Here is a 22,252-nt window from a genome sequence, read left to right as displayed (position 1 = left end):
CTTACAAAGAAGGAAAGGCCATAGTTTCCCAAAAAATTATGTAGCCTACATTTTAGTAATGAAGTTTTAGACACAACGATATTGCTACACAAATTGGTCGATAGTGCGGATGCTCATAATTTCAAAGTGGAAGTACTTCTTTGTTGGCATGTTCATAGATGGAGAACAATTTATTGATTGGGGCAACATTATTGGTGACCGTATTCATGGGCATATTATAAAATTTTAGCACAATAAACACTTCTACTTGACTTCATGTTTATTTTATGGTATTGCTAGAATGAGATCTTAGTCCATATTATTTCCTATTATTTTTTTAAAATGAAGTTACTCAAGTCTATGATCATTATCTATAACTTCAATTAGAAAACAACTTCAAGATTTAAAGGAAGATAAATAATGTGTTTACCGTGTGGGTGGTTAGAGAACTTCAAAGAGATAAAAGTATGAGGATATCTCTAGAATTTGTTGAGTTAATTAATACTTATGGGAGCTTCTTCATCCAATTTCGAAGGTTCACTTACATCACAATTGGGATTTTTAACTGATTTCTAACTAAAACTTCTGGGTATGTTAAAAATAAAATTATGTTGATTAAGCTATGTTATTTTAGATTGTTGAACTAATTAAAATGTACGTAGCTTTAGAGACATAAGTCTTCCTTACTCCCTCTACCTTTCTTGTTCATGTGTTGTAATATTGAGATGGGTTCCAAGGTTTATTTTTTATTTAGACATGAACAAAATCTATTGTGTTATTGTATGGGTAGTATTTTAGCTTATTGTGAATCTTGTAGTCGTTATGATAAATTGTAGAAGTTATGCTATCCTTAGTTATTTTGGTATATGAGAAGAATACATGAATTTAACATGGGTTTAGATTAGATTCCTTGCTCGAGGATTTGGTTAGAGCCCACAAGGCTCCATGATGCTAATATAGCAAGGCAGAGAGCAAGCCTTGTTTTGTGATTTTCTCATTTGTATTCATCATTTAAGGCCATATGAGTAAATTGTATAAAGAAGTTTAAGAGTTCCATTGTTTAATAAGTGAGCAAGATATGTTGATTCCTATGTTTTATGTTAAGAACAAGTTTAATAAGTTTCTATGCATTTTTCGCTAAGGACAAGCTATGCAAATTTCTATATTTATGTTAAGAATAAGTCCTCCTAGGAAAAGGCACAAACTTTTTTCGCACTTGGGGCCAACTGGGTGCATTCCGACCAAACTTAGTTTGGCCAAACTGAGTTCGATCGAACTAAGTCTAGCAGGACTATTCCCCCGCCATGTGGCACAGGCATGTCGCCTAAATGGTGCTAAGAGTTCGACCGAACTATTGGTTACATTATCCCAATTTCTATGAGCGCCTAAACTTAGAATAGTTCAAAATAATTCAAAATAGTTCGATCAAAGTCAATCTGCTAGGACTGAGTTTGACCGAATTGAGTTCAAGCGAACTCACCTATGTGGCAGTCAAATCACCTATTTTGTCCGCATTTCTGAAACTTTTCACTTCAACTCAATTTTTTTAGGCAGAATATTTTTTTACAAAAATAAAAAAAATACCCTTTTGTAGAGCTCGAGGTCACGAATCTGGATATATGTATTTTTAATATTTTGATTAATTTTAATATTTTTATCAATTAAACATTGCGAGTAGGTTTTTTAAGTTAAAAAAGAAGCTAATTAGAAATTAAAAAAAATATTAAATGATATTTAAAATTTAAAAAATATGTTTTTCACTAGATGAAAGAATTTTCTCCAAAAGAATTTTTTTTTTTTCACTTTCGTGCACCGACAAAGCTCCTTCATAAATTTTTGTGCTTTGTTTCCCTCTACGTGCAGTCTATATAGAAAATGGACAACAAAGGATGAAAAACATGTGCATAATAGAATTTTTGAAATGCATTTGAAACTTTCAAGTGAATGTACTTGGTTGACTAGAGTAGTTGCTGAAGGAGATTACAAATGTTAGCACTTATTGGTGAAGCGCAGTAGAACCAAACCAACCATGGAACAAGAAAGAAACATTGGTATCACAGGATTTACAAGAGGTATCATTCTACTAACTAATCTTTCATTGATTCATGTGGGCCTGTGATGTGCTTACAAATGCAAATGGCATAACAATGTTTTTGGTCATTAATCATATCTAATGTGAGGGGCATTCTATATTAAAGTACTCTGTATTAGTCCTCCTGAACAAAAATGGTGGTGCTACATTGTTGACAATATGGTCTATGTTCATTATGTTGTTTGAGGTTAAATGAGGAAATGCCACTTTTGCAATATCATTAAATGCCACTTGATCATGTTAGCCCAACTTAACATGCAGTCTTCCCTGTGATTTACGGTGATTGTGATTTGGATTGTTGCTTATGTTTAGGCTAACCAATGAGTTCTTGTTTTTAACTCCCCCTTAATCTTCCAGTTTTATTTCATGCAAACAGTTGTTGATCTCCAAAAATTACATGCATCTCATGCATAATTTTTTCTCCTGTGATCTATATATCATTTGTAATTCATACAGATTAGTAGTAATGTAAATGAAGATGATTGAATTGCATTAATTCAGTTTTGAATTTTTTTCTCTATTTTGCTTGCAAGTTTTGCTTCTTTCTTTTCTGCTAGATCTATTTTATTTTGTAGGGATAGCTACAAAATTCTACATGGTATCAAAGCTAGATTGCTAGAAAGAAGAAGCATCAGGCAGATTTTTGAAGATTACCATCATCATGGAAGTTGATGTAGACCTCTATTTCTAGATGTATGCATATTCTTCTCCTAATTTTTGCATGCTCCTTGCTTTTTTTTTTTTTTTTTCTATATTGATTCTTTAAAAATTGTATGTGCTTTACAAGCACGACATGATAAAGATCTAGACAATTTGGGGTTTTGTAATAAAAATTGAACTTTTAGAAAGTTTGTATGGGTTTTTTTTTTCTTAAAGCATCTACTATAGGTTTATTTCAATAAGTTTCCTAATAAAATAGAAGATTAAAGTTGCTATGCACTCTTCCTCCAATTGATAGCCAAAATTATTCTTTTGTTCTACATTCCTGTCTACATGAGATTCCAATGTTGCAACTTTGTTTGCTCCTAGAGATTATTTCTAGTAGGTTCCTGACTACACGAGATTCCAAAGTTGCATCCCTGAGTGCTTCCAGAGTTTCTTTCTAGTGGGACATTATTGGGCAATGGATAAACAATGGCATCATGCTAATCAGAGGACATTTTGCAGTTTTTCAGCTTGGAGCACATTTCTGTAGATTCATATCTTCATGTCTTTAGATGATCAGTTTTTGTATTCAGAGACCGTGTACCTATCCGTTCATCCATTTGAGGAACGCAAAATATGTACAACTGCATTTTCAAAGTATCCCAAAGGTACTCATGCAATGGTTTCTATGATTGTGTACAATCCTGTTGCAGTGTGGATTCATTTGCAGTTCTTCTTCATCAACAATTGCAGCTTTCTTCTATAGTTTGAATAAGGGTTTGGAGTTTCTCTCAGTTGGGTTTTCTCCTTTGTTCTTTGTAATTGGGTTCTTGATTAGGCTTTGTTGCCAAGACCCACATCTCTCCTAAGTTAGGCCTAAGGGGGGGTGTTAGCACAACTTAACATGCAGTTTTCCTTGTGATTTACGGTGATTGTGATTTGCATTCTTTCTTATGTTTAAGCTAACCAAGGAGTTCTTGTTTTTAACTCCCTCTTCATCTTCCAGTTCTATTTCATGCAAACAGTTGTTGATCTCTATAAATTTCATGCATCACATGCATAATTTATGCTCTTGTGATCTATATATCATTTGTAATTCATACAGATTAGTAGTAATGTAAATGAAGATGATTGAATTGCATTAATTTAGTTTTGATTTTTTTTCTCTATTTTGCTTGCAAGTTTTGCTTCTTTATTTTCTGATAGATCTATTTTATTTTGCAGGGATAGCTGCAAAATTCTACAGATCAAAGCCTCAACATGCCAAGATATTCATGCTGCAAGATTTTCAAAATCTCTAACGCAATAAAATTTTGTGTCCCCGTAGTATGTTGCTCATATGATGCTAATAAAATTTTGACGTTTTCAAAGTATTTTGCCAAACAAACCAAGTTTATCTAGAGTCTTGATAGTAGATTGAAGAAAACTAGGCTTTCACAAGTAGAACTGGTGGATATTCTAGGCCTGCCCTTCTTTTACATGACAATAATGTACTCGATTTCTCCTGCATGATATTTAGTTGATTGTGATGTTCAACATTAATGAGATATACAACTTCTTCAACCTTAGAAGATCCAGTATATAGGAGGAATTCAAGCTTATCATATTCAGAATGCATAATCATAAGCTCTTCAAGAATGCTATGAGACATCTCAACAAGGCACATTTATAAAATCATACCTTGGAGAGTTATGATGGTAGTTTGGTTATACATTTTGTGCACACCGAGTCATTTTCATGGACAAGTTTGGTATAAGAAAAATTCACATAAGATATTAGAGGTGTTCATTGAAGGTATAAGAAAGTTTTTGTTAACACTTTATCATGGGTGTATTATTGATTAACAATGACACCTTTGTTAATTTTGTTTAATGATTATATGGATGATTATATAATCAACAAAAAAATGAACTTGTAAGGATCAAGAAGATGACAATGAAGAAAGGAAAATCATATGAAAAGAATAACAAGTAAAGTGCTCCAATGGATGTTTAATTCAGTTTCAAGTTTTGGGATTGTCTTTGGTACATCTATTGAGGCCTCCAAAGACTCATCTAAGATATCAAATGGATAATCTATAATAGGTTCATTTTGGAGGCTAGTGGCATCAGAGGATGGAGGAATTTCCATCATCTCAAGTTAGCTTCTCACTTTGAGATGGTATTATGCATGAGAAGCATTTTGAACATCTTTTGTTTATGCTTTCCATTTTGCTTTCTTTGTCGATGTTGATAGATTTGAAGAATAAATGTATTGTGAAGGTTGTATTTCGAAGATAAGTTTGGGATTTGGTAAAAAGATCGAGTATGAATGGTTACCAAGAGAGTTAATGAGACCATGATAGAGAATTATCACCCTTACAAGGGCCAAGAGACATTTTGGTGGGTTTTTGTCCAGAATAATTCAGTTTTTGTGATTTGATATTTTGGGATTGAGATCTCAAGGATTCAACTCAGGGCTACACCTTTACAAGGGTCATGAGGCAACTTCGGGAGTTCCACTTGATTCAAGATTTGGTTCTTCAAGGAAATATATTCTTGAATATATGTATTTATTTAATGTAATTAGCAAGTTTTGTAGTGTAATCCTTAATGGGGTGTCCCCAGGGTAAGGTAAATTTGATGATTTAAGGAACAATGTATTAGGGTAGGGAATGTTGGTGTAAGAATAGTTATACATTGTCAACAGTTATGATGTTGAGCAGTTGTGATAGTTATGATGTAGTTGGCAGTTGCCAAATTGAATTCTTCACTTTATATGTGCACGTGATTCATCAAATAATAACCAACAAATCTACTATTCATCTTTGTTTCTATCAAATTGCTTGGTTATATGAATTTACACCTTTTTAATGTTTTCTCTACCATAAGATTTGTTATGATTATTTTTTATTTCACTTGTTTCTGTTGTTTCAATGCATCACAATCTTCTTAAATATATTGTGGTGGACCTAATATTATTTTTTAACACATTTTTATAATAAATTTATAAATATTTATTACCTTTTAATAAAATTTATGTCACAATTATGATAATTTGAGTTTAAATACATAAATAATTGATGTAAGAGCATCATTGATTTTCTACTATCCACATCTCCCTAAAATTAATAATAATAAAGTGATTATCTCTAATAATTTATATTTGTTGCCTTGCTTTTAGACTTGTTGTCAATAGTTTATTCACTTGTATTAGTGCAACTATTTTCCATAATTCCTGAAAGTATTAGCAACAAATTGAGAGTATAAAGAGGCTCATTAATTCTCAACTTATTTATTGTTGTGCATAACTATGTCACAAAAAGGCCATTTCTTGGGGGTAATGGGGCATAATTTATCAAAAATAGTTATATGGAATCTAAATAATAGTTATCAATCCAATTTCTTTCTTTCATTTTGAGTGATAGTGAAAATTTTCCATGAAATGTTATTTAAAATATCTTTTTGTTGTGGTGAAAAGGATATTATTTCTAGTTTGGGTAATTCATTGTCAATTGAAATCTAGAGTGGCCACAAATGGTAGAGTGGGAAAATAATAATAATTTATATATTTATGATGATGTACTCTAAGGAAATTTATTAATGAATTGTTTCTCCCTTAAGCCTTTGATGTTATCTTATCTTGTGTGGTGGCTATGGAAGATATGTTGGGTCTCAATGAACCACCCCCAAGTATTAATGTGAAATTGGTCTATGGAAATTGTTGTGATATGGGAGTGGATGGTGCCATCTTTATGGATGTCCTTTCTATTTCATTCAAAGTTTCTATAAGTAGAGTATAGTAAAATTAGCCTTAATTTTTTCTACTTCTCTCTCGAGCTTGTTTGAGATGGATATTCTTATTGAATCCCACTCATGAAAATTGATCTCTAGGCTTTGAGAAATCAAGAGAGGGTCTTCTACACACTTGTTCACCACCACTATGATTATAAGTAATAGGCCATGATTCAAAAGAATGAGTTGAAATGTAATAGGTCATGATTTAAAAGAATGAGTTGAATATAGTTTCATGGCCATTTACTTCCTAGAAATTGTTTTGATATAAGTAATTTTATATCTTTCAAATCATGTATATCTCAATAGATGTTAATTCTCCAAATAAATAAACTCGAACTAATATCAAGTTCAACATATAATATAACATAACTTAACACTAAAAATACTTTAACAAAATCAATTGTATGCTATATATGCTATGGTGTGATGAATTGATTCATATAGTGAACCTAAATATAATAAGTGGTACTTGAAATTCAAAGTGAGAGTGATCAAAGTTTCTATGCACAGACAATTCAAATATTTTATAACAATATCAAATTTAGGTATGTAAAATTGTTAGCATTTTAATGGTCATATCTTGTGAGGTTTGCCAAAAGTCTAAAACCCTCATGGCTTTTTTATTTGAAATTTTATGCTTTTAGCTTTGAAAGTGATGGTGACTTTCTAAGCCAGTGGAGATAACTTAAACCATGCTTTATGTTCTAAGCCTCATTGTGTGATTAACCCCTTAGTCTGAGGTACTAGCTATCTCTTCCCCCTTGTTCATGAAATTGTATGCCTTAGGCTATGCTATTTTGAAAGTTGTACAAGGTTTGTACTTACTTACTATACACATGTAAAAGATAGTGCGTCGCATGTAGTCTAGTGCAGTGCAATTTCATGACAAGAGTCTGAGTGTGAAGTGAATGTAGGCTATCACACAATTCCGAAATGTGTACTCGGGACTCTAATTTTGGTTGGCTCCACCAAGGAGAAGTCACCATTGGCTAAATGGTCTGCCGGCCTTGTTGAGCTCGATTGTTAAGATCATATTTTTTTATTGAAGATGTGATGATAGGTCTTCTCTTAGTTGCTCAGGCATTGACATGGCAATGTAATTTCATGATCTGGGCCACTCTCACTTCTGTGTGTTGACATCCCAGTATAATTTTTGAGTAGACAACATCCAAGGCTGTGATAATGTGATATGTTGGGACATTCTTGTAACGGTGACTAGGTTTGAATGGCTATGACTAGGTTCAAAGAATGCTTCACGACTGACGCATATTATTAAAGATAAGCAACTAAGACGAGTGTCATTTTATAATTTCAAGGCACATTTTCTTTGCATCACAACTTGAAAAAGATGCATTTTAAATTCTTTGCATTAAGGGGTGTGACTTGTGTTGTCCATTGATCTGATTCCTCATGTAAATCAATGGTTGTATAAGCATTTCATGCAAATTTTGACTGATCTGAAATTCAATGCAAAATGTTGTGAGTGGTGTAGAGTTTTAGGCATGACACGAGAGCTCTATGGAATTATTATCAAAGAATGGAGAAGGTTAATTGGGCATCTACTATGAAGAAAATAACATATTCGATTTTTGTTCATTACTAGTCCTAGTTGATAAATAATGTGGATTCTTTATCGAGGTAAAGAGTATGTCTTTAAAAAAAACTAATTGTGATTTTGAACACACTTCTCATATACCCATCACTGATTGTGATTTTGAACACACTTCTCATATTTTGTCATAGATTTCTCATTTGTGCTTCATATCATTTGTGTCCATTTTAGATATATTTATATGTGAATATTTCGATAAGAGAAATCTATGACAAAAATATGAGAAGTGTGTTCAAAATCACAATCAGTGATGGGTATATGAAGGCCAATGGTCACGTGACTGTTTGTCTTCCCCAGACTCTTCATTGCATATCTGATATGTTTATATAAATGGTTGTGTGCAGTCCATACATGATGTACTGTAGAATTAATATTGGTTAATAAGACAATTCCCTGCATTTCTGGTGGAAGTAGCCACTTAGTGGTGAACCACGTTAAACCTTGTATTGTGTGTTTTCTTTTCTGCTGTTTTGTTTTCGCTTCTCTGCTCATTCTATTGTTGATTATCATGTTTTTCTGCTCGATTTAAAACTAACAATCAATAGAGTTTTTAACAAAACTAACTTCTCATGCTTCACCAGAGAAAGGCAACAATCGAACGTTTCAAATAACTAAGAAAGAATTAAAAAATCAAAGACCATTGTACATGATTTCAATAGAGTCAAAATGACTACTTCAATCACCAGATAAAGAAATTAGTTTATATTATTTAAGAGAGCATGATGTCTCCTGCAGGCCCACACATATAAAAAATTGATACATTTTAGAAAATTTCTGAAATTTAAATACATTTTCTCATATTTCCAGAGTTCAAGCTATTGTTGAGTATAACAACTGCTATAAACAAATTTCCTGATTCTAATGTCATTTGGTGGATAGGAATCCAAGGATTGATGTTAATTCTGGATGAAAATTTTGAAATTTCATACTCCAGGAAAGAAACTTTCCTATTGAATTAGAAAAAATAGTAATAATTGCAACCAGTACTGACACAAAGATCTCTATTACTTGTGCCGTGCAGATGTTACTAGTGGCCTTATCTCAGCTGATGTGCTGTTCCCTCATCTGCATTGCCATCCTCAGCGTAGGCTTTCCATGAGAATCCATGCTGACTTCGATAATCCTTCCAGGTATAATTCTTTTGTACTCTTGAGAGTTAGCCAAGAAACCAGCATGAGACTCTCCATACCCCATGGGAACACCAAATCTCTAAGCAGACCCAACAACAATATCCATCTCAAATTCTCCAGGAGGCTTGGGCATTGTGAGGGCCAACAAATCAGTAGCCATGACAACCTTCACACCATTAGCATGAGCATTTTGTAATAAAACAATTTCACCTCTGTCCCAGGGTACTGCAGAAGCACCCCACAAACATCCTTGGAGCTAGCACCAAAATCCTTCATATCAGATCTAACGACATTTAAGCCGAAATCACCTGCCCTTGTTTGGCACACATCAAATGTCTGCAGATGGCAATTGGTAACAAGGAGAAAAGTCTTTTTGTTACCTCGGTTATATTGTTACACATTGCCATAGCCTTTGCAGCAGCAGTACCATCGTCTTAAAGATAAACATTTGACATGGAGATCCCTGTAAGATTTGATATAGTCGAATACAAATTTAAATAACAAATCCTGCAGTCTGATTGGTTGACCAAAGGAAGATTAATCACAGTGTAAAATTACTCCTTCCCGAGAGTTCCATGGCAGGAACTAATAAAATAAAATAAGCTAAATATTTTCTAACAATTTATATTCAACATGCTATTTAAATAAACAATGTTGTATAAAGAAATCAGTTTTAGTGTTCAGCCAAGAATTTCAGCCCAGAGAGAAAATAGAGTACATATTATTATTTGTTGTTTTGAAAAACAACTTTAATTTTACAGTTCTTAAAAAAAATCTATTTGTGCAAAAACTATTGCTGGTGAAAGAAATTCAGTAAATGTTGATTGTCTGTCCTTTAACTGCTCTCACTTTCATCTGTGCTGACATTTGGATGGACCGCTCTATTGCTTGTAGTCAACAGATTCTGCACAGATGAATGTTCTCTTAAGTCGCCACATGCCCTGCCATACACCATCTTTTCCAGCATACTCTCCACCTCTCTCATCGTTGGTCTGTCCCCTGTATTTTCACTTACGCATTGCAGTCCCAATCCAACAAAACTAAGCAGGCAACTGCCATGATCAGAGGATTCCAGTTCTTCACCAGTGATTTCAGGTGTAGTACTACTACTGGACTCACCTACAGTTCGTTGATCAACCAGCAGCTCTCTGTCCAGACTCCACCACTCCCTCCAGTGCCTCAGGGAATGCACTTCTCACCCATCTGGGCAAAGTGTTGTCTCCAGAGAACATACCGTCAATAGGCCTCTTTTTAGTAACCATTTCAAGGATGAGAATCCTGAAGCTGTAAACGTCTCCCTTGGTACTCACTTCTCCTCCCAATCCATATTCTTGCAACATCAAAAAAGTGATTTTATTGTTTTAGAACACAACTAATATATGGAGATAAAGAAAACCCAGACAAACAAGTAATACCGGGAAAAATATCAAGCTTGGGTTTTTACCTGGAGCAAGGTAGCCTGTTGTTCCCTTCAGTCTAGATGTACTGCTACTTGCAGAAACAGGGGACATCAATAGACGGGAAATTCCAAAATCAGCCACATGGGCTGTCATGGTTTCGTCCATTAACACATTTGAGGGTTTCAAGTCGCAGTGAACAACAGGGGGAGAACAATCGTGATGTAAATAAGCCATCCCATGTGCCACATCAAGTGCAATGTTCACCATCATCTTCAAACTCAAGCTACACTGCAGTTCAGCCCTGTGGAGGTGTTGTTCTAGGCTCCCCTGTGACATAAATTCCAATACCAGAGCCCTCAAATCTCCAGCAGAGGAAGAGGACAAGACTTTCACAAGATTGCGGTGCCTAATTTTTCTCAGTACTCTGCATTCCCTGACGAAATGCTTGTATGAATTTTGAGGGTCCCGATCGAATAACTTAACAGCCACCAACTTCTTATCAGACAAGAGCCCTTTGTAGACAGACCCGAAGCTACCATTGCCTAGTAAATTAGCGGCACTAAATCCCTGGGTTGCTTTGTGAAGTTCTTGGCTAGAAATTTGCATGAAACCTTGCCCAAACAAACTATCTATAATTGGTGCCCTTTTAATTCTTCTGTAGAAAATGTAAAATGCCCCTAAAATGCAACACAATGCGAAGAATGTGCTAATTGAAGCAACCAAGAGAATATTTGTGTTCAATGCATCATGATTTTTGTCAGAGCTTGTACAATTTGGTAAGTTCAACCAGCCCGAGGCTGCACATAATCCTGGATTTGCCAAAAATGATGTTGCGCTTAGGTTTCTGAAAGCTCCTTGATTTGGGACTGATCCATTCAATTTATTGTATGAAAAGTTTAAATGCTGGAGCATGGTGAAATTTGCAATAGAATGTGGCACTGGCCCAGAAAACTCATTGAAAGACATGTCAATGCCTTCGAGGCTCTTAAGCTGCCCTATTGATATTGGCACCATTCCCCCAAATTCGTTTTCGGCAAGGTTCAGGTATTTCAATCCAGAGCATCTGCCAATATCGCCAGGGATAGGTCCTGACAGTTTATTGGCTGAGATATCTATGGCTTGAACCTGTTCCATTCTTCCCAGCGAAGGCAATCTTCCTGTCAATGAATTGTGTGAACAATTGAGATAAAATGCCAATGAACTGAGGTTTGAGATTTCCATGGGGATATTTCCTGTAAGGCTGTTGTATGAGAGGTCAATCTTCAACAGGCGGAAACAATGCCCAATGGCATTCGGTATCCTTCCTGTGAGCTCATTATGACTTAATTGAAGTTCCGTCAGCTGTTGCAGACTACCCAAATTTGAAGGAATTTCTCCAGAAATTTGATTTAGCGCAAGCAATAGATATACTAGGTTTACCAGCATCTTAAACTCTAACGGAATGCTGCCTTGCAATTTATTGGAGCTCAAATCCAACAATTGTAGATTCTTCAGATGGCCCAATGCACTCGGAACCTGCCCAATTACATTGTTATCACTGAGATTGAAATTGGTCAACTCAGTAAGGTTGCCAATCTCGTCTGGTATGTTTCCAGTGATGTTGTTGCCGCCCAAAAGCAGTTTTGATAGCCTAGGAGAGAGGTTTCCTATGCCCCTTGATAAAATGCCACTGAAATTGTTTCCATGCAGTTCCAGCACTTCAAGGATGGAGCAGTTAGAAAGTACATCTAATACACACACTGTAGCACAGTGTCCATTTGACAGGCTATTAGATCCAAGGTACAGTCTCTGCAGAGCAGTTAGCCTTCCCAATTCTTGACGCACCACACCACTTAAAAGGTTGAATGAGAGATCAAGAATTGAGAGTTGAGAACAATTTCCTACAGACTTTGGGATAACCCCATGAAATTGATTACCTCCAGCATAAAATACTTGTAAGTTGGGGAGCTTAAGGCCAATATCTGCAGGAATGGAGCCCACGAACATATTTACTGCCAGTCCAAAAAACTGCAATTGTGTACAGTTTAACAGAAGCGGAAAAATATTTCCCTCGAAGTTATTAGCAGCAAGAACAAGTGTCTGTAGACGAGTCAGCATCGTAAATTCTCGGGGTATTGCTCCGCTCAAGTTGTTATAATCTACTGCAAAATAACGGAGCGCGGAACAATTTCCTAGAGATTTTGGGATGCTGCCGTTTAACTGATTGTACATCAGATCCATAAATTGCAATTTGGGTAACTTATAGCCTATAACCTCTGGAATTGTACCTTCAAACTTGTTTTTCCCTAACTCCAATAACTTCAAATCAGTATAGTTCATGAGAAAATAAATTGATCCTCCAAGGCTATTATTACTGACCCGTAGTTCCCGCAGTCGGGTAAGTGAAGACAATTCTGCAGGAATGGTGCCATACAAGGAATTGGAAGACAAATCGAGTCTCTCCGGAGACGAACAATTCATCAGGGCCATGGGAATGCTACCAGTAAGACTTGTTGGAAGTGGAGACACTCTGAGAGGGGGGGGTGAATCAGAGTGTAACGATTTTCACAAGTATTTCTTCATAACTTGACAATCTTGTTTAACAATAAGCACAGATGAATGTAAGATGAAAGGCTAAACAAATGAGACTTAACACCTTAAACTAACATTGTTAACAATGCAAGGAATACATAATAAGACCAAATAAAAAAACTTGAATCATGTTTTTCAGAAAACAAAAAGTTTTTGATTCTTTTACAAGAACATAGAACAGTTAAAAGTTTTTGATTCTTTTACAAGAACATAGAACAGTTAAACGAGTATTGCAAAGATTGCATCACATAAGATCAAGCAAAACAGAGTATGAAATGAAGGAAGCAAAAGACATATAGTATCAGAGCATAAACCAGTAAGTCAAACTGAGACAAGACAGGGCACATAACACCATAGTTTTCATGAGTGGAAAACCCTCCTGGGGTAGAAAAACCACTCGGTAAGATCCCTTATATTATTTCAAAGAGCACCAACTCAGTACACAAGATTTAGAAACCACAAGGCCTCAAGGAGCACCAACCCCTCTTTCTTATCCAATAGAAACATTCCAACTCAAGCTACAGTCACTGGTAATTTTATGAATGCACTTAATTCTGCAGTCACAAAACCATCAGTGATTGGAGCGAGTATATTTTACCAATCTGTACAAATGATTCTCTCTAAATGATTTTTGCAACAATATTCTTCAAGGCTTTGAATCATAGATAGATAAAAATGACATTCTTTTAAAGACATTAAAAAACTATCAGAGAGAAAACTCAATCTCTGAACATCAAGATAATTTCAACCATTATAGCCTCAAGTACTCTGCAACAAAACAGAGTAATACTCTCAAACCCTCGACTATCAAAAATCTCTGATAGTCTTTTGTTATACACAGCACTTTGTTTTTCTTTTTCAACAAATTCTTTGTCTTTCCCTTATTCACACTTCTCACCACGATTTCAATATATACTGTTCTGTATTTAAACTGTTTTCTTCCCCAAACAAAAAACGTCTTCAAGAATAACCCTCGTATAGGGTTACCAAACCCTTACGGGAATTTGCAAACTGAAAACAAATAACCGATTAACTGTGCAACGGAAAGAGAAGCTGAGAGATAAACTAAAGATGCTTGAATTTCCCAAATTTGAAAACCAAAAATAAAGCAAAGTCTGTTTCCTTATTTCCATTTTTCATGACTGAAAAACCAGATTCGAAATACCTGAATCTTTTTAAACAGATGAACAAGAATAATACCTGTAATACGCAACCTCATTGATAACTGAAAAGAAACTAACCAGAAATCCATTTAGCTCACTGTTAAACCCACTCTTGCATCATTCTTTCCAACCAAACAAACTAACTTCGAGCTCCTTTGCTTCAGCGGCGGCCGCATCTCTCATGGCGTCTAGGGTTTGAGACGGACTTCAACCAACAATAAACTTGTTCAAAAACAAATGAAACAAAGCGATGCTTCCAAAAACTTTTAATCTGTCGGTCACAAAGAGTATTCCGAAGTATATGCTACTAGACCGTAGACATATTAAACACAATATTAACCAAAGATACCACTCAATAAATGCCAAGTCAGTGTTATTCACTGTATCCGTGTCACCAGCCTGGCCCGAGAGAAAGGCGTTTTAAAAATATAACACGTCAGCTTAATTCAATGTATCCATGTCACCAACCTGACCCGAGAGAAAGGCTTTTTAAGAATACAACCACATGTTTAATACACTTGCCTCAAAATATGAAACTTAAGCAACATAACTTCCCCCTTTTTATTTTCTTGTCATCCAGGACAAAAGTATCAAAGAGCAACAAGACTATTGTTAAGAAAGACAATCTCCTCAGTCTCCATTATTTGCCAATCTCCATTGAGATGCTACCGTTGAGTTTGTTGGAACGCAGATACAGATATCGTAATCTGGTCAATGTTGTTAATATCTCAGACGGAATTGGTCCTTCAAGCGCATTCCAGGACAGTGATAGGACACGCAATTTTGTGCAGTTACTTAATGACCTGGGGATGGTGCCTGCTAAAAGATTATTGCCAAGATCTAGTCTTTTAAGTGCAGTGCAATTTGCCAAGCCTTGAGGGATGATACCACTCAATTTATTGAAAGGGATGTCGAGAATCTTCAAGTTATGCAAGGAACTCAACTCTGCTGGAATGTTTCCACTTAACAGATTATTGTTTAATCGGAGTTGTAAAAGATTTGTGCAGGCACACAGACTAACCGGAATTGAACCTTGCAAGTTGTTTTGATAGAGCTTAATGTACTGCAACTTTTCTAATTTACCAAGCTCTTGGGGAATGTGAGCAGAGAAATAATTATAAGAGAGGTCGAGTATTGTAAGAAAGGACAAATTGCCTATGTGAGGGGGTATGTTACCAGCCAATCCCTTGTATTTGAGAACCACGCTCACAACCCTTTGATTACAATCGCAAGTTATTCCAGTCCAGTTGCAAATGTTGTTTCCATTTACCCAGGCGGACAATGAAAGAGTTGCATCCTTTTTTACTGACCTTTTTATTTCGAGCAAGGCTTCTGCATCAATCTGATTTTGGTATTGCAACTCATTGGATGAAAACGTAAGAAAGATAAAAGTAGTGAAGATGAGTAAAAGAACGGACTCTTTCAAATTGTTCATTTCTGAAAGCAGGATTAATCAACCCAGTTCTTGTTTACCCGTTCTTGGTAAAAGGATAAAGCTACATTTCAATGGAAATGGTAAAGCTTTAAGCACAGACGTAAGTCAAGGGGAGAGACGCCATTGAGGTTAGTAATCTACATAGGTATTGTTGATAATTTTTGGTAGTTTACAAATATACTTTAAACTAAGTATCTCAAAGTTAGTAATTAGAATTTTTTTTATTTTTTATGGGGATCCAGATCTGTGAGCACGACAGCCCAGTAAGAGCATGAAGTCCGCGAGCTGCCAGTCCAGCGAGGGCCTTCACAAAGTCTTTTTTGCCAGTTGATACGTGGGCACAAGCCAATAATAGGTTGAACCTTTTTCGGCTAAGAGCCAAGGACTGAGGGGTATCCATTCTGCCATAATGGTTATTGTGGATATTAAAAATTGGATTTTCAGAATTATTTTAAATATTATTTTTAGATATTATTTTACTTTTGCCTAGATCTAAGGTCTTTTATTTTGATCAACAAATTGAATAGGTTATATAATAGAAAATAGTGAATGACAATTTACATGTTTGTGCATTCAACTAACACAATCTATAGTGTTCGATTGTTTTTAATCAAGCATACAAAGTGCAAAAAAGTTACTAGTAATTAAGAATAGCACCATTGCTAGTGCTGAAGTATGTTGAGCACTTGCAACATCCACTCATGAGACACCAATAAAGATAATCCATGGTGCTTGATCATTATTCATCAAGCATACAAAGTATACAAAATTGCTAGTGATTAAGAATAACACCATTGCAGGTGCTAAAGTGTGTTGAGCATTAGCAACATCCACTCATGAGACACCAATAAACACAATCCATGTTGTTTGATCATTATTGATCAAGCATACAAAGTATATAAAATTGCTAGGGACTAAGAATAGCACCACTGCTAGTGCTGAAATATATTGAGCACTTGCAACATCCACTCATGAGCAAAATATGAATCATTTCTCCTCAAGGAACCCACCCAGTGTTGTAATATAGATGACAAACTTGGAAATTCTAAGTTTAACTAAATATGGCATTTTTCACCAATAGACATGTCATCTTTTTATCGGCCTAAAATTTTAATATATTGCATGATCATAGATATACCTTTCTTTCCTAGATGATACTTTAATGAAGATCAATAATCAATTTACAGAATAATGAACTATGTGCTTCACTCACCTTCCATGATTTTAGCCACAAAACTCTAATACTACTACTATAGGATCTAAGATCTAATATACATAAAATAATAATAAATATTTGTATTTTGAACTGACACAAATAAACACACATAATATAACATATTTGAGTCAAATTTATAATATTAAATATGGACTTGTAAATCCATCTACTTTCAACCACTTGGATAACTATCAAATACTCATAAAATAACTATCTAATAACTATTTGAGCACATTAAACAATCAATCAACATTAACATTATAACATAATAAACCTACACGATATATTTAATCATAACATCTAATAGCCTAGACAAATCATTCAAATACATCAATACCTTCAAGAGTATCAACTTGTTCTATTGTTATTAGCACCATTCCCTCCAATTCATATTTGGTAACATTTCAATGTTCTGATCCCAAGCAACAACCAATATTGCCAAGGATAGGCCATAAGACTTATTAAGCTAAGATATCTATAACCTAAATTTATTGTATTCAACCTAGCAAAGGTAATATTCTTGTCATTTTTTGGTAGAATTTATTGAAAAAATTATCAATAATCATATTCTTGTTGGATTCAAATAGTAAATATGTTTTGCATTTGTGATTGCAATCTCCTTGTGTGTATGGGTAGTTTGTGTAATCTAAAACTTTTCTACATTCAATAAAAAATGAAATTCTTATTTCTCCAAACATCTTGTTTTGTGTTCCATTGTTACTCTAGGGACGTCTAGTAAGTAATTATTCAATTGACTTGTTATTAATACTATATCATTTATGTGGGTCATTAAATCTATTCATTTTTAACATGTGATAAAATGCATAGCACATACCTTTGTCACTTTGTCCAACACAACATGATGATCATGTTGCCCAATGGGCATATCAAGCATGCTTTGTATACCCTTTTTCTTTTTTTCTTTTTTTTTCATATTCAATGGATATATGTTGGCAAGTCAAAGAGCAAAAATAGAGCCAACTACAGGGTACTGCAAATGGTTTGTGAGATAAGGATAGATCACTAGTCAACCTTAGGAGTCACGTCCCTTCACGGGATATTGTATATATGTTGATTGTAAATCATATCCAGTAGACACCAATAACTAAGATACTGAGATAAGCAATGTATGTATGAAGCAAAGACTAAGACCTATATTTTGATATAAAGATATACTATAATAAAAGGAGATACTAGTTCTACACGTATGTGCTATGATGAATGGATGTTTCTTTTGTTGATGATAAAGTATGGATTCTCTATTATATTAAGTCACTTCCATAAATGCTTAATTCTCTTATTGTGTCCTATGGGGTATAAACTAACTACATAAGAGATCTTGGGGTAGAGATCTTCAAACTATACAACCCCATTTCTCTTGCTAACAGTGTACAACCATAATAAATACACCCCAAGTGCCTTTTTCCTTTTCCTACATCTTTTAAAAAATGATAATTTTAGATAAAAGTGTGCATTGCACAAACTTTTGGCCAATCCTTAAATAAGACAAAAATGTACACAATACATGCCCTTCTTTTTGTTTTCGATTTTCATTTTTTTTTAGTTTTTAAAATTATTGCTAGTTTAAATTTTTAGTACATTAATATAACTTTTATAAAAAAATAAACACCTTAAACATCATCAAAGTATCATGATAAAATCAACAAAAGAGTACGTAAAAAAAAAACTCTTGATGACTATCTAAAATAGAGTAATAAATATAAATCAAAAGATTTTATAAATAATAATAAATTTTATTGTTTCAAAAATATACAATATATATTTTATGAAAATTTAAAATAATTAAACATAATAAGTTTTTTAAGTAAATAAATCTTATAATTATGAATTATAATATACTTATAAAAAAATCACAACATAATTTCTTAAAATTTAGAAAAAATTATAACAAGCAAATAAAAGAATAGATAACATAATTTATTAAAAATAAATTAAAAGAGCTCAATACATTCTTTGTTTAGCAATTTAAATAGTTTATAAAAGAGCAAATAACAACATTGATAACCTTTTATATATATATATATATATATATATATATATATATATATATATATATATATATATATATATATATATATATATATATATATATATATAAGAGTTTGGTATATTATATTTGTGATCTATGATCAAATGCATACAAATTATATTTGTGATTAAAATTGACATATTTAATTATATTATATAGGGTAAAAGTACAAACCTGTGTCACACTTTTACAAAGGAAAAGGTTAACACAACAATAAGTGTTCAATTTCGTCGTCATAAAAGTGGCATTAGTATTTTGAATTTGAAAATGATGTAAACTGATGAAATGTGTAGAATTTGATGAAGTTTAAGTCTACTATTTTTTGAAACTTTTTTGTCAATAATTGATATTTTTTTTATAGCTTTAAAGACAATTTTTTTTATTGCTGAAAATCAGGGGGTTTTGTTCCCACCAAAAAAGAAAATGTAAATCAACTTATTTTTTCCAATTGTGATGTCCCTTATAGATGACATACATATATAGTGTATCAAAAAAAATAAAAATTTGATGTATATTTTCTTTGTTATAGCATTTAGAAGTCGAATATACCAAAATTTGATAGTTTTTTTCTCTCACCATAATTTGTCTATTCAATTTATGATAATCAAAAAACAAAAGATAGCCTTTTGGAGAAGACTCTCTCCTCTAGTGAACCATATTTTTTTCAATTTTTTTTTAGGTTATTCAATATTTTTTTTGTTTTTCAAACCAGCCTCTTACCGAACATTAGAATACCTACTTGTATTTTTTATTTTATATATATTAAATGTAATCAAAACATTATAAAAATTATATGAGTAGATTCTTGACTTCGATCTCTACAAAAGGGTATTTTTTTATTTTTTTAATAAATTGAATTTACCTATTGAATTTTGTTGTAGAAGTCAGAAGTTTTAGAAAATGACCAAATTTGGTGATGTGGTTGCCACTTAGGATGCCACTTAGACGGTTCCGGCCAGAACCCTATCAAAACTTGTAAAACAACTCAAGTACCACAATCACATAAACTTGTAAAACAACTCAAGTTTCCCACCCATATCAGCTTGTAAAACAACTCAAGTTTCCAACCCATATCGGCTTGTAAAACAACTCAGGCTTTCATACACATTGAACTTGAAACAGACAACGCAAATACATCATATTCTGATCAAAACAACAACTTGATAATCTATACATAACTTGGAAAATTGCACATCAAAACAAGTTATACAAACACTCATATTGGACAACTACATAAAATCATGACAGCACGACACAAATATCGAATCTGGGGCATCACACATCGAATCCAGAGCACGACTTGCAAATTAAAAGAATGACACAAAAATTGCATTTGATCATAAAAACACAAAAACAATCATTTTTCTTTGAAATAACATGTGCACACACGTCACTTCAAAGAGGGGCAAAATGTAGACGTATAAAAATGACCATATTCCTAAATGAATATTTTATGTTCATTTCCCTATTTAATTAAATCCAATTTAATTAAATTATCCACATTCTTCTATTTAATTAAGTAAATCACTTAATTAAATTCACTATACCATTTAAAGAATAAATCATTTTATTCAATTAAATTCCCCTAGCCACTTTTAATTAAATTCAAATTTAATTAAATAGTTATCCTAAATTAAATTTATTTAATTACAACCAAATTGAATGAAAATCAAATAATTCAATTAAATCCTATTATCCCCCATCCACTTGCAAAATCCCAAACCCCTTCCTAATCCCTTCTAGAATCTTCTAATCGATTCTAATTAACCTAACCCTCCTCTAAATTTTGTCACATCCCTAAGCAAAGGGAGGTCACTTCTCAAATGGCCCAAAGTCTTGGATAACCATTGAAGGTTTTCAACCTTCAACCACCAAAACCCCCAAAGTCTTTGAAAACCATTGAAGGTTTTCAACCTTCAACCACCAAAACCCCCAAAGTCTCCAATAACCATTAATGGTTATTTCAAACCCTCCCACATGGTTAAAACATTTGTTTTGACTCAACCTCTACTCAACCCAAGGGTCTCATCAGGTCATTAATGCTTTGACCATGATTATCTCTTAATCATTTGCACAAAGGTTTATTTTTGGATTAGATCCTAATTCATTGGGTAAACCTAACTTAGACTTGACCCTTAGCCTTTAGATAACCATGAGGTCTTCTCAGGCCTTTAATGCCTCCAACCTCTTCTTTCAACCCAATCCTGTGGACATTTGTCACCATGTCATTGGTGCAAATTGTGCACATGGATCCCCAACTTTCAAACTTGGCCCTTGATTAAACCTTTCAATCCTGACCATCCATTGCCCTATTTGTGCTATAAATAGAGCTCTCATTCCTCCATTTTTAACAATCATCTTTCAAATTTGAAGCATTATACTTATGCTCAAATTCTTTCAAGCTTTCATTTTATATATGCTCCTCATTTAGCCTCTTTTAGATCATAAATTAGACTAATATGCATGTTTAGATTAATTTCTTTATCATTTTAGTTCAATCATAGACTAAATATAGTATGCTAGGATAGTATTCATACTAATCTTGTCATCTTATCATCTAGTTTATTGCATTTTTGGCATCATACATAGCTTACAACACATCTCATACTAAAATCAATCAAAAGCATCTCTCGTTCTCATATTTGCCATCCCTAAACCATTTTGCTCAGTGATCTGAGAGCAAAAACGTTGGTTTGAGGGACATTGTGAGATAGAGAACCATGGGACCCTCCTTGGGAAGCTGAGTAACACGTCGTTACTCCATAGCTTGCATCAAGAAGTCCTGTGTGTGTGTGTGGACTAGTATTCTAATAAATTTTCACATATTTAGTTTTATCAGCCCACTTTTCCCGCATACATTTCTGGCGCCCACCGTGGGGCACGCACCACAATAACCTATCGTTTTTTGAATTTGAAGACTTTTGCAGGTACGCGGGAAACTAGAATTGGCGCGTCTAAGAAACATTTTAGCGCATCCGCCTAATATTTAGCGCTTCTAGCCTACTGTTTAGCGCGTGGGCTTTCTGTCTTAGTGCGTTCAAACTATTCCTTAGCGCATAACACTATTGACAAATTTTCCTGTAGGTGTCGACGCCGGCGAAACACAGATCAGCGCGTCTACCTGACAGATTAGCGCATGGACCCAAAGTTTTAGCGCTTCACCTCCATATTCCAGCGCGTATC

At 34.0% G+C, this 22,252-nt stretch overlaps 3 protein-coding genes across 3 annotated transcripts; all 3 read right to left on the bottom strand.

Annotated features, from left to right (window-relative positions):
* Positions 1 to 10,001: 10,001 nt before the first annotated feature.
* LOC131029197 (probable LRR receptor-like serine/threonine-protein kinase At3g47570) lies at positions 10,002 to 11,647 on the bottom strand. The gene is made up of 2 exons (XM_057959592.2): positions 10,679 to 11,647; positions 10,002 to 10,564 (listed from the first exon to the last, which is right to left on the bottom strand). Exons 1-2 carry the CDS (start codon positions 11,598 to 11,600, stop codon positions 10,368 to 10,370), a joined length of 1,119 nt encoding a protein of 372 aa, XP_057815575.2. The 5' UTR covers positions 11,601 to 11,647; the 3' UTR covers positions 10,002 to 10,367.
* Positions 11,620 to 13,103, bottom strand: LOC131029171 (LRR receptor-like serine/threonine-protein kinase RGI1). The gene is made up of 2 exons (XM_057959565.2): positions 11,760 to 13,103; positions 11,620 to 11,697 (listed from the first exon to the last, which is right to left on the bottom strand). The coding sequence occupies exons 1-2, from the start codon at positions 13,101 to 13,103 to the stop codon at positions 11,620 to 11,622; spliced, it is 1,422 nt and encodes a 473-aa protein (XP_057815548.2).
* Positions 13,104 to 15,008: 1,905 nt separating this feature from the next.
* Positions 15,009 to 15,803, bottom strand: LOC131874024 (receptor kinase-like protein Xa21). The gene has a single exon (XM_059217229.1). It carries the CDS (start codon positions 15,801 to 15,803, stop codon positions 15,009 to 15,011), a length of 795 nt encoding a protein of 264 aa, XP_059073212.1.
* Positions 15,804 to 22,252: the final 6,449 nt, after the last annotated feature.

The sequence above is a fragment of the Cryptomeria japonica genome, chromosome 3 (genome assembly GCF_030272615.1).
Source record: "Cryptomeria japonica chromosome 3, Sugi_1.0, whole genome shotgun sequence".
NCBI classification, from domain to species: domain Eukaryota; kingdom Viridiplantae; phylum Streptophyta; class Pinopsida; order Cupressales; family Cupressaceae; genus Cryptomeria; species Cryptomeria japonica.
This window is presented reverse-complemented; position numbering and strand designations above follow the sequence as displayed.

Excerpts from the sequence above, each read along its gene's own strand:
- LOC131029197 (XM_057959592.2), bottom strand. The coding sequence starts at position 11,600 with ATGTCTTTCAATGAGTTTTCTGGGCCAGTGCCACATTCTATTGCAAAT. Across the intron at positions 10,565-10,678 it reads AACAGGCTACCTTGCTCCAG|AATATGGATTGGGAGGAGAA; the intron begins GTAAAAACCCAA and ends TGATGTTGCAAG.
- LOC131029171 (XM_057959565.2), bottom strand. The coding sequence starts at position 13,103 with ATGGCCCTGATGAATTGTTCGTCTCCGGAGAGACTCGATTTGTCTTCC. Across the intron at positions 11,698-11,759 it reads CGCTGGGAAGAATGGAACAG|ATGCTCTGGATTGAAATACC; the intron begins GTTCAAGCCATA and ends CGATATTGGCAG.
- LOC131874024 (XM_059217229.1), bottom strand. The coding sequence starts at position 15,803 with ATGAACAATTTGAAAGAGTCCGTTCTTTTACTCATCTTCACTACTTTT.